Source organism: Leuciscus leuciscus (genome assembly GCF_965113295.1).
Source record: "Leuciscus leuciscus genome assembly, chromosome: 16".
NCBI classification, from domain to species: domain Eukaryota; kingdom Metazoa; phylum Chordata; class Actinopteri; order Cypriniformes; family Leuciscidae; genus Leuciscus; species Leuciscus leuciscus.
In genome coordinates, this window is record NC_138740.1 from 21,512,605 (window position 1) to 21,524,947 (window position 12,343).

At 36.0% G+C, this 12,343-nt stretch overlaps 1 protein-coding gene across 1 annotated transcript; it reads left to right on the plus strand.

Annotated features, from left to right (window-relative positions):
* The first annotated feature begins 383 nt into the window (after positions 1-383).
* Positions 384-11,929, plus strand: sms (spermine synthase). The gene is made up of 11 exons (XM_082139989.1): positions 384-590; positions 2,324-2,444; positions 4,448-4,535; positions 6,936-7,000; positions 7,134-7,309; positions 7,415-7,569; positions 7,677-7,766; positions 8,968-9,082; positions 9,167-9,246; positions 9,329-9,444; positions 10,983-11,929. The coding sequence occupies exons 1-11, from the start codon at positions 545-547 to the stop codon at positions 11,011-11,013; spliced, it is 1,083 nt and encodes a 360-aa protein (XP_081996115.1). The 5' UTR covers positions 384-544; the 3' UTR covers positions 11,014-11,929.
* Positions 11,930-12,343: the final 414 nt, after the last annotated feature.

Below are 12,343 nucleotides of genomic sequence, written 5' to 3' on the forward strand. Positions count from 1 at the left end.
ATTATGCATAGGCCTATTGATATGTACAATTTAATTTAATTTACAATATAAACGAACAAATTTGATTTCTAGAAAGACTAAACAATTTTTTTTTATCATTTAATAATAAATTCCATACAACGTTTTAACTTGGTTACAAAAAAAGAACAAAAATAGAACGTTGGCCAGAACATTCGAATTCTGGTCCCAAAATACAACCAAGTGGGAACTGTGAACTGCGTTTGCTGTGTATATGTTTAGTAACCGTTTAAGTTAACCCTGTTAAAATTACTAAACAAATCTCTGAGAAACTGATTCAAAAGAGTCGACTCGCTTAGATGAATCAAACTCCCCAGCGCAACCACCCACTCACTTCCGAGCTCGACTGCAGAGAGATAGACTGAGAGAGAGAGAGAGAGAGAGAGAGACAGACAGACAGAGCGTGGTGCACACAACACACCTCCCTCCCTCCGGCGTGCTCGTTCTCTCCTTCTGTCACCACAGACTCTCCACCGATTCACCACCGGCTGCCTCATCCAGGCATGGCAGACGGCTTTACCCCATCATGGCAGTGCTACATTACACCCTTGACTTCAAGCTCCGTGCGCCAGGTACATTTCTGTGAAATCTATTGAGGGGGCGAGTGGAAGAGAAGAAGGGGTTCGTGTTTCACCGCAGACTAACAGGCCTCCTCGCAACTGCCCTGTAAGCGATTTAGTGTCTTTAGAATCGCGGCGAGGCTGCAGTCCCACTTCTGCATTGCCAAGACGACCGCGGGATGCATGTCATTGCAGTCGAGCGAAAACTTCTATTGTTGTGCATATCCTCCTGACGGTTGCTCTGATAAATGACCTTCTAGTGGGGTAGCATAGCAGCGTTAGCAGAGGCTAACGTCGGGTTTCCTCCGAAGCTGGCGTTTGCGTTTGAATAGAGCTCATATGTGCATATATATATGCACTAGCTGGCGAGCTAGCCGCAGTGCATACTAAAACAAATATTTCCAATTATACATTACCAGTTATTACGTATGTACAGAGTTTAAATCCTCTATAGGTAGTCTCGTGCATCTGACATATTTTTGAACGATTCATGTTGATAAGCTCTGAAAGTCTTTCACCTCCTATGGCAGTTCCTGTATCTGACGGGCTAATAATATCGCAAGCCGATAAGATGAGTTTTCCATTCTTGAATACTACTGCGATCATACCGCTTCGATATTACACACTGTATCTCGTTTGAGCAGTGTGACAGGTGCAGAGTATCGTGTAATATTATTTTAGATTTATTTACATTAGATAAAAGTAGATGCTACCGATCGATATGTTGCAATTAATCCTACTTTATAAACTGTAGAATGGATATTACTTATTATGGATTTGGCTTGTTTTGTGCAGATTTTGCATAACTAGGTTAAAAATTATTCAAGAGAAATTTGAATCCCACAATTAAATGAATTCTGTGTAATGGACAGATGCAGACCCTCTGAGACCGGGATAGCTGCAGGTCAGAATAATGGGCGTGCTGAAAGGTGAATTCCTACAATAAAAACTAACCCCTAACCCTACCCCAACCCCACACCATGTCAGACAGCTTTAGTGATCAATGATGATGATGATCTCCATGCTCCATGCCCCATTCCTTTAGGCACGGCCCAACCTTTCATCATGCCCATTACTCCAACCTGCAGATACCCACACTTGGACCCTCTTGCAACTTATTTGTGATTAGTCCGTTTTAAAGGGATAGTGCACACAAATTTATTTGCTCTCATGCTGTTCAAAACTAACCAGACTTTCTTCTGTGGAAAACAGAATGACAGTCTCAGTCACAATTTATTTCAGTGTTTGAGAAAAGAAGTGACCAAAGTTCTCAGTCCTTAAAGAGATAGCTCACTCAAAAAGAAAGAAAATATAAAAACTCTGTCATCATTTATTAACCCTCATTTTGTTCCAAACCTGTATTCATTTCTTTCTTCTGTGGACACACAAAAGAAGATATTTTGAAGAATGTTGGTAACCAAACCACTTTGGTTACCATTGACTTCCATTGGATGTAAAAAAAAAGAAGACATTTCTCAAAATATCTTATTGTGGTTCCATCAATGAAAAATAGAAGGGCCTTGCAGGTTTGAATGATGAGGGTGTGCAAATGATGACAGAATTTTCATTTTCGGGTGAACTATCCCTTTAAGTAGTTTTAGAAACATTAAATGTGCAAATGAGTCGATCCATGTGCAGTAAAATTGGCTTTAGGGCCAGTCATCTTTAGTAAGAAGATAATCTTAAGGGGCTTTTGAGGCGGAGGATTTGAAAGTAATCGGTCGGTTTTCCCTCTATCTGTTTAGCTGATGTCTCTGCGACTGTGCGTGGCCTGCAGTCTATATTTCAAGAGCAGGAAATGACAGAGAATGTCCACGACTCGGAGGGAAAAGGATATCTGGCAACCTTTGTCGGCAAGAATGGCAGGTGAGCACCTTTGCCTCCAGTGTGTTTAGTAGAACACCAGTCTTTCACAACTAGGGATGGGTATCACTACTCTTACCGATTACTTATCGATTTGGTGCTTTGTATTGTTATCAGTCCTTTTTGTTATATTAATAATGTAACTTTGCTTTTCATTTATTACGTAAAGCCCACTTTAAGTACTTCGATATCACAACAAAAATCTAGCTTTTAATAATTAAACATCATTAAAGACAAGTATAGAGTCAGTAATAAAACAAGAACAACTACACAAATTACAAGCATAGATAAATACAATACAACAATACAACTGTAGTGAATTCAGGTACAGAAATGTTATCATTAAATGTAAAATAACACTGTTAAAAAATAGATATTCTGTATATAACTCTCTATTATGGTTAAACTTAGCAATTAATCTGCGAATCAGATGCGTGCCGAACCGTTGGGCCTGGTCGGGAAGGATCAATGATCAACTGGGACAACTGCCGCACCCCTAGTAATTTTTTGTGTTTTATATTAGGGCTGTGAAACGATTAATCGCGATTAATCGCATCCAAAATAAAAGTTTGTGTTTACATAATATATGTGTGTGTACTGTGTATATTATTTAGTATACAGTATATAAATACACACACATGCATGCATGTATATATTTAAGAAAAATGTGTTATTTATATATAAAATATTTATATATAATACAAATAATATTTATATATACAGTATATTTAAGCAAATATTTCTTAAATATATACATGCATGTGTGTGTATTTATATATACTAAATAATTATACACAGTACACACACATATATTATGTAAACACAAACTTTTATTTTGGATGCGATTAATCGCGATTAATCGTTTCACAGCCCTATTTTATATGCATAAGATGAGATAAAATAAGAACAAGAAACAAAGTACAAACAAATAGTCAAATAAATACAATAAATATACATTAAAACAAAGATACACAGAAATAAGCAGTGCTTTAATTTCAGGAAGGTCTACTAACATTACTGTTCAGGTAAGTAATGTGACCTACAAAATAAATCTAATAAAGTAATCAAATCTAAAATAACACTGCATAGTTTTCACTGTATAAATTGATAGATGGATGTTTATTAAAGCTAAAGTTATTCATTCAAGAGCTGTGAGTTATTTTCTCTTTGTCTTTTGATGTTTGATTCACATTAATGCCGCAGTCGTCAGCAGGTTTATTAGACTGCTGTCACTTTAAGACCGAATGCAGATCTAATAATACACACCATATTTTCTCCCAATTATTTACGCCCATTTATGATAGTCAAGCCGGTCATTTTGACATTTTTGTGTATTTTATTGTTTAGAAATGACCTAAAGTATAATTTGCTTGTCTAGGTTGCTTGTCTGTGTTCTTTCGTAATTCAACACCGGGTTTCGGTACCCATCACTATTTACAACATGCAAAGCTTCTTCAACAGGTTTTGTTAAGCTGAAGGGGTGGGACCAGAATTTGAAGAATTGATGATGTTATCACCCTCTCATTATGGCGAATTTGCTGCTGTATTTGAGGGAAAAAGAAACGAGTTTCCTTTCCAAAGGGCCATTCCATGAAGTCTTTCCATTTTTGCTCTGTAACAGCTAAGCATAATGTTGAACCTAACTGACAATAATGATGACTGAAAACACAAACGCCCCACTGAAAACACCAGGTGTGCTCCAGTGTTCAGACACTCTTTAGGATGACCATTGATTGGTCAGTTAAGTGCATCCTCTGTGCAACAAAGGACCGCATTTAGTAGAGCGCAGGGTCATTTTAGTGGCTTTGTGAATCTGATCTAAAGGCTTTGGCACTCACTTCCTGTTTTGTGTGTGGCTTGCTGTAAACACAGCTGTTGGGGCTTTGTTTAGGCTTAAGCTGGGATGAATCTGGCCTGAGCGCCGCATGTTTTTTTTTTAATATATATATAGTTTTTGACTGCAGTTTTGAGGTTTTAATTGTGCTTCTGTATTTTCTTTGTATCAGGTTTGCCATCTTACGAATGCACTCCCATGGTCTGGTGACCTTTGACCTGCAGTGTCTTGAAGGGGATGATGTAGTGCAAGTGGACAATGTGAGTTAACAGAATGTAGGTGATAGAGATACTAGTACCAGAGGTCGACCGATTGATCGGTTTTGCCAATTAATCGCCACAGATAACTGATTGCTGGAACAATCGGTTATTCGCAAAAATCCATACCGACGGTTTTTCCAGGTCATGTCTGTTGCTGGAGCGGCCGAGAAGGGTCCGATGTCATTATACAGTACAAGAGCGGCCTCTAAAGGCGAAATAAAAACTATCTCTGATGCCTCGTGGAGTTTGTTTTGACACATGAGACTAAGAGCAGCACAGAGCAGGACACTTCAGATGCACATTTAAGGCTGCGTTTACACGGAAACGATCTGAAGAGAAAACGCAAAAGTGATCACTTTTTATTCTGCGTTTAGACGAGCGTTATGGTGGGGAAATCTGCGTGCATACGGTGACGCAAAAATGTGTGAAATTCGATGTAGTATGCACCCTAGGCGGCTAGGTGGCAATGTGAAGCACTGATCGGTGCCTTCACTGTCTAGCAGACTTTTGCGTTTTTACCGTTTAGACGGAAACGCGACGGTGGAGCGTTTTTAAGATTTCCACTCTGGAGGGTGGTTTCACTTTTTTGCGTTTTTAAGCCCCAAAAACGCCGTCGCCGTCTAAACGAAAGGCACATCTGATAAAATATTTTTACGTTTTCACCCGCGAGCGTTCTCGTGTAAACAGGGCCTAAAACATAGACAACAGTATGAATACAGTACACTACTACACTACATGTTTTACATCATTATGAAGTATTTGATTTGTTGACTAGATGCTGCATTAGAGAAAGAACTGCAGTATGTTTGTCTTCGAGGCTAAGAGAACGCTAACAGTAGTACCTCAAGCGGTTAAAACAATGTGACAAAAACACACAAAAGTCTGACCCAAATGTTTTATGTCATGATTGTTACCATCTGTTTGCATTAGGTTATATCCAGCTAGTCATTTTTATACATTTGTTTGCAAAGAAAAGTTGCTAATTTAAAGCTAGTGATGTGAGAAAGCAAATTGCAAATTGTTCATGCAGCCGACAGAAACAAATCAGAATCAAACAAATAATTTCAATTCTTTTTTTAGAATCGTCACTGTAACACATATTTTGTATTTTATAATCAAGTGTTATAAAATAGAAGCAAATAATGTGTGAGGGTATAGTATACATATAAAATACATATGTATCGATTTTCAATGCTATGGCCTTTGTGTAAATATTTAAAGATGGCCATCTGCAAGCATGACTGTTTGGATTTATATAAAAAATAGTAACACTTTACAATAAGAGTCCATCTGTAATATTAAAGGGATAGTTCACCCAAAAATGAAAATTCTGTCATCATTTACTCACCCTCAAGTTGTTTCAAACCTGTGTGAATTTCTTTCTTCTGTTGAACACAAAAGAAGTAATTCTGATGAATGTCAGGAAACCAAACAGTTGATGGACCCCATTGACTTCCTTAGTATTTTTTTTCCTACTATGGAAGTCAAGAAGCGGACAGTCATGGCCTAATGGTTAGAGAGTCAGACTGGTAACCCGAAGGTTGCGGACTCGATTCTCAATACCCGGGCAACACAGCAAAAATGGCTGCCCTTTGCACTGGGTGTGTGTGTGTGTTCACTACTCACTGCATGCAAGTATGGATTAAAAAATTAAAGGTACGATACCGTCACTTCACTTTACTTATCGTTATTGGTAAAAATCCACTATCGGTCGACCTCTAACTAACTACCATATGGTATAGGAAATCTTAACTAGTACCATAAAAACTAAAAACACTGTTAAATGTAATCTTTAGCAAATCTCAAAATGAATATCCATTTTCCATACTGGACATTTTGCCTAAATTCACTTGTGGCATGTAAAATGATTGCCAAATATCTGAAGATGACAGCTTTATGTTTACAGTTGCCATACTTTTGCTTTTAAAACTGGGATATCTGATTATAAGGATGTTCATCAAAGTCGTTCTTTGTCACTTGATAACTGCTTGAAAACGTTTATTCATTTTCCTCAACATTCTGAAGTCTATATTTATACACTACTGGTCAAATGTTTGTGTTTGGTTTTCTGATATGCTGATTTGGTGCTCAAGAAACATTTGTGGAAACTGCTGCATTTTTCAGGATTTTTTTTATAAATGTTCAAGAGAACGGCATTTATAAAAAAATAAATAAAAAAATTTGTAACATTATAAATGACTTAACTGTCACTTTTGATAAATTTTAATGCATCCCTGCTGAACTTAAGTATTAATTTCTTTAAACAACAAAACAAAACTTCTGAACAGTACGGCATGCTGACCACAGATCAACCAGTAGGCAAAAGTGATTCAACCATTCTAGAATGTGTTTACTTCCCTGATTCAGAAGGTCATAATTAAGACAATGTTTTCTCTGTAGCTACTGAATGCACTGGAGAAGAAATTAAAGGCTCTCCTGGATGGAAATATCCAAAGGATCAAGAGGTGAAACTAGCATTATTTTCATCCTGAATCAATTGCCATAAACTTCTCTCATTGTTACTAACCCTCGTGTCATTCCAAACATGTGTATTGTGGAACGTTTTTGTGATCTGTTTGACTGAATGTGTCCTGTCAGGCTCCCTGCGCTGATTCGAGGCAGTGATGTGGACCGATACTGGCCCACGGCTGACGGCAGGCTGATGGAGTACGACATTGATGAAGTTGTGTACGAGAAGGAATCCGCCTACCAGAACATCAAAATCCTGCATTCGCTTCAGTTTGGCAATATGCTTATTCTTAACGGGGATGTCAGTAAGTTAAAAGGGCCTTGTTAATTTGCTAGTTTCAAATACATAAGAAGTTTTTGGGTTATTGTGTCGTACGAGTTTGTGGTAATTTGGTGTGATTTAATGTCAGATCTTGCAGAAAGTGATCTGCCCTACACTCAGGCCATTATGGGCAGCGGCAAAGAGCACTATGCTGGAAAGGAGATACTTATTCTGGGAGGAGGAGATGGTGGAATTCTCCATGAGGCGGTGAAGCTCAAACCAAAGATGATCACCATGGTTGAGATATCCTTTATGCTAACGCTTAACTGCAGTTACATGGAAACCTACTCAGTATTTTGTATCTCTCTAACTGATTTTAGATTATGTACTTTCCTTAATTAAGTATTTACATTGATGAGCTGGTGATTGATGGATGCCGTAAACACATGAGGAAGACGTGTGGGAATGTTTTAGATAACTTGAAGGGAGATTGTTATGAGGTAAGGATTAACTTTGTGACATTTTATCAGTTAAAGCTCTTATTTATTCCCTCTTATTATATTTAGTCCCTGTTGCTAAAGTCGGTAATGGCTGGATCACACTAAAATATTTAAAAAATCTTATCAGATTTAAAAAATGTGAGACCACAAATGTGAAGATAAAAAAAAAAAATCAAAGATTTAACAGTTTTGTTCCTATAGTGTGGCCAATACAGCAACAGATACCATTCACGACTGTAAACATGGTAAATCTCTCAAAATCGCTCACTGTTAAACGTGACTTTAGAGTAAACAAACATTGCGGACGATGGGCAAGAAGAAATGGCGATAATAATAGTGTTTGGAATGCTTTTTACAGAAAATTTGTGGGGTGAAAAGAAAAAGATTTGGATGAAGTCGTGTTATGCTTCCGTCTTACGTCAGCTCGCTTTCTGATTGGGCGTCTTTTCGCTCCACGTGACAATCTACAGAGTACGTGCGCGTTTGTCCAGACGTTCCAGACGTTACCTAGGATTGCACTCACCAAGGATGCATTTATTTGATCAAAACATTCACATTCAAAATACAGTAAATAACGGTTTTCTATTTGAATTTATTTTTTTATGTAATTTATTCCAAAGCTGAATTTTCAGCATCATTACTCCAGTCTTCAGTCAGTGTCACATGACCCATCAGATATCATTCTAACATGCTGATTTGCTGCTCAAAAAACATTTTTATTTTAATGTTGAAAACAGCGGTGCTGCTTGAAATTTGTATGGAAGCCATCATACATTTTTGTCAGAATTTTCTGATGAATAGAAAGTTCAAAAGAACAGCATTTATTTAAAATCGAAATCTTTTGTTGTCACATTATAAAGGTCTCTACTGTCACTTGTTTTGTCCCTGCATAAAAGTATTAGTTTCTTTTTGAAACTTTTGAATGGTAGTGTATATTAGACTGTATTACACATTCTCATTCGTTTGTTCTGTTTTGTCTCTCTCTCCGAACCGTTTTATCAGTTGCTAAACATATTTTTGTCCTTGAAGTTACAATGAGGCCCTTTTCCTGCTTTTGAAACAAGTGCAATGTAGTCAGTTGAAGGAAATTACCCAAACTCTGGGCAACTGCCAGTTTTCTTATGGCCAACAATGAATGTATATGTCCCATTATGAAAATTACTTTCAATTGTTATTTCTAATTTCTCATTTGTTGTTTCAGATTTTGGTTCAAGACTGTGTTCCCGTGCTTAAAAAGTTTGCAGAGCAAGGGAGGACGTTTGATTACGTCATTAATGATTTGACGGCTGTACCTATTTCCACTGCACCTGAGGAGGGTTAGTTTATATGCGGCTACACTTATGTCTGAGTCTTAAATGTTTTACAAATATTAAATCAATTTGTTTGGTATTGTTCTATAGATTCGACATGGGAATTTCTGAGACTCATCCTTGACCTCTCTATTAGAGTTTTGCGGCCTAGTGGAAAGTATTTCACGCAGGTAAGGGGGGCATGTAGTTAAAATTGCTGTGAATTTTTGCTGTTTTTCAATCCTTTAATGTTATGTTATTTTCTGCCGGCAGGGTAATTGTGCGAATCTGACTGATGCACTCAGTGAATATGAAAAGCTTTTGGGGAGACTTTCGTGCAAAGTGGACTTTTCCAAAGAGGTGGTGTGTGTTCCCTCATATATGGAGCTGTATCCTTTTTAAATTATCTGGTCAGTCTCTCTGGCTAAAATACATTAATAATGTGTGGGAAATATGTATGTGAGGTATTAGCTATAAGGTATTAGTTATTTTAAAAGTTAAATAGTTTTTAATTATTAGAAAATATGATAAAGAATGAAGGGGCATTTAAATTGTATGTGTGTGTGTGTGTATATATATATATATATATACACACACACACAGTTTAAATGTATTTTACATTTACAATGGGGTAAATGGGGTAACGGACAAATTCACACAAAAAATATGTCAACATGCCCATTTTGGAGCGTATCCTAGAAAATGTAGTAGGTTATGTAACTTTCTGTTTTGAATTGTTACAATCACTGCTTCGTCGGAATGTTACTAAACTTGGTGACTTGTTTGGCATTTGGAATGTGAACACAAAAGAAAATTGAGGGCATGATTCGAGCAGGCTAAGTGGTCGTAAAAAACATAGTCACACGTGTGCTCTTCGGTCAAAAATGACCGACCATAGGAAATGAATGGGAAATTGACAAAAAAAAAAATTCTGAACATTAATCTGAGAATTTTTGTGTGTACAAGCTACAAATCGGCCACGATGCAGAACAAAAAAGTGCTCAGCAATGAAGGGGTGAAACTCTAAAACATCAATAGTGGAAAAACAGACCCACCCACTCACACACACACAATTATAAACGCAAATGAACTGGTAGGGCTATTACCATACAGCATAATTGAGTCAGAACACTGAAATAAGAGGTTAAAATGAGATCAGATCCAGATGGATTGAGCTGTAATTATAATAATAATATTTAAATAATAATTAATATAATTAATAATTATATATATATATATATATATATATACTGTATAATAAGCTGTGCTAAAGAATTCCTGTTTATTTTTGTAATACATTTTTATTGAATTTTAATGTTACCAAAATGCTTTCTCTGTATTCAGGTTTGACTATAGTAATAACAATGCAAAAACGTGTACACTTCACATAAAATTTATTTTTGAGAATTTAAAAAAAAAATACATTCAAATCCACATCTTAAAAGTAAGTAATTGTGTACTTTCATAGAGAGCTATACAGGCATCTAGTGGTTACACCATGAAATGACATGTTTTATTTTATTTTCTATCAACAGAAGGTGCTAATCTGACTTCAAAAATTGGATTTAAAATACTCCATTAATTGAATTTTTTTTTTTTTAAGATTAGATTTTTTTTTTTTACAATTATTAATATATTATTATTAGTAGTAGTATATTATATAATATTATTATTATTATTATTATTAATATATTATTATTGCATAAATATTCATAAGTACCATCAAATCCAAAAAAAATAAAAATTATTGAACAAAAATATGCTGATTTCAAAGTCAAAAACCTTCACAGAAATCTTTCAGTTTACATAATGCTTGGTCCAAATTCACTTTTTTAATCACATTGGTTTTACTGGGGTGGAGGATGTTTCCTTTTTAGGTTAACTATTTCATTTATATATATTTAATTTCCTTAACATGCTGACTCAGATGGGTGTTTTACACCATCTGGAAGAAGTAATGTCTCTTCCTCCACTCTCTCCTCGAAAGTCCTGCCGGAATGTGAAGACTTCTCCCTCACCTCTGATGCACTGAGGAGAGACGTGCACATATCTCTCCAAGCACTGTTTCTGTTTCTGTTTCTACTCTCCTTTCACGTCCAAAAATGAGCAGCCTTCCTTTTTTTTAGTTTTTTTTTTGACATGGCTATTTGCATTTTTTGTGTTTGAAATTTGACCGAGATGGTTGTTTTTGTTTGTTTGCCAGCGTTGGTTTGATGTTGTTTGCGTGGGGCCCTCCAGGGAGCGCTGTGGTGCGAGATGTGTGAGTGACACTGCTGATGATACTGAAGCCTGGAGGGTGGCGAAGCATCTTTCTGACTCCTGCCTTCGAGGATTTACTCTTATGATTCAGATTTGACAATGCTCTTTGTGTTTTACTGTAGCTCCACATTTTTTTCTTTTTGTTGACCTCTGTGTTTGAATTTTTCGCATCCTTTTGTAACTGGTGGCTTGAGTGTGATTTGATTTAAGATGCCTCACAGGGAGTTTATTGGCAGTGTTACATTCTGGGAGTTCACCAAATAGTCTATTGAAGCCCCTAAATATGTCTTAAAAGGGAAAAAAAAGTCCTTGCTGTGGCAATTTTCATTTTTGTTTTCTTTTTTCTGAACTGTGAATGTTTAGTTTTTTTATGATTAGCACAAACTAGGTCCAAAGTAGGTTTCCCTGCTTAGTGTTTTTGCATTTCTTAAGAAAGAAGTTTTTACTGAATGTAGGCCACTTAGATTCATGCCTTTTATCCATATTATGGTGCTTCGTTTATATTATTTATTTGATTTTATTTCACCATATACCAGTGATCCTGCCCTGAAAAGAAACTTCTGTTTATGAGAGTGATAATCATCTATTAAAGCAATTAAGGAGAAAAATATCAAATCTCTTCTTTTTTTTTTTTTTGTCTTCTCTGATGCACTCCAATGGAAATATTGAACATAATCATTATTATTGCGACTGCTGCTGTTACTCATAGCTCTTCACAATCATAAATGCTGATTTCAAAGTCAAAAACCTTCACAGAAATCTTTGTTTACATAATGCTTGGTCCAAATCACTTTTTAAATTTAGATTGCAAACAACCATTACAAAACGTTTGCAATATTCAACATATGCATGTACAATCCAGTGCTTTAAGTTTAGGGTTCACAAAGACAATGATAAGATTTAAAAATAGACAAAAAATAATGCACACATTAAACTTATGATTAAATTATATTTTTTATTTTAGCCATTTTTTATTATAAAATATATAAATACTAATATAGAGAGAGTGAGAGAGAAATAGCTAACCAA

Coding starts and splice junctions, on each gene's coding strand:
- sms (XM_082139989.1), top strand. CDS start 545: ATGGCAGTGCTACATTACACCCTTGACTTCAAGCTCCGTGCGCCAG. Junction 7,570..7,676: donor AGATGATCACCATGGTTGAG/ATATCCTTTATG, acceptor TTAAGTATTTAC/ATTGATGAGCTGGTGATTGA. Junction 7,767..8,967: donor TGAAGGGAGATTGTTATGAG/GTAAGGATTAAC, acceptor TTGTTGTTTCAG/ATTTTGGTTCAAGACTGTGT.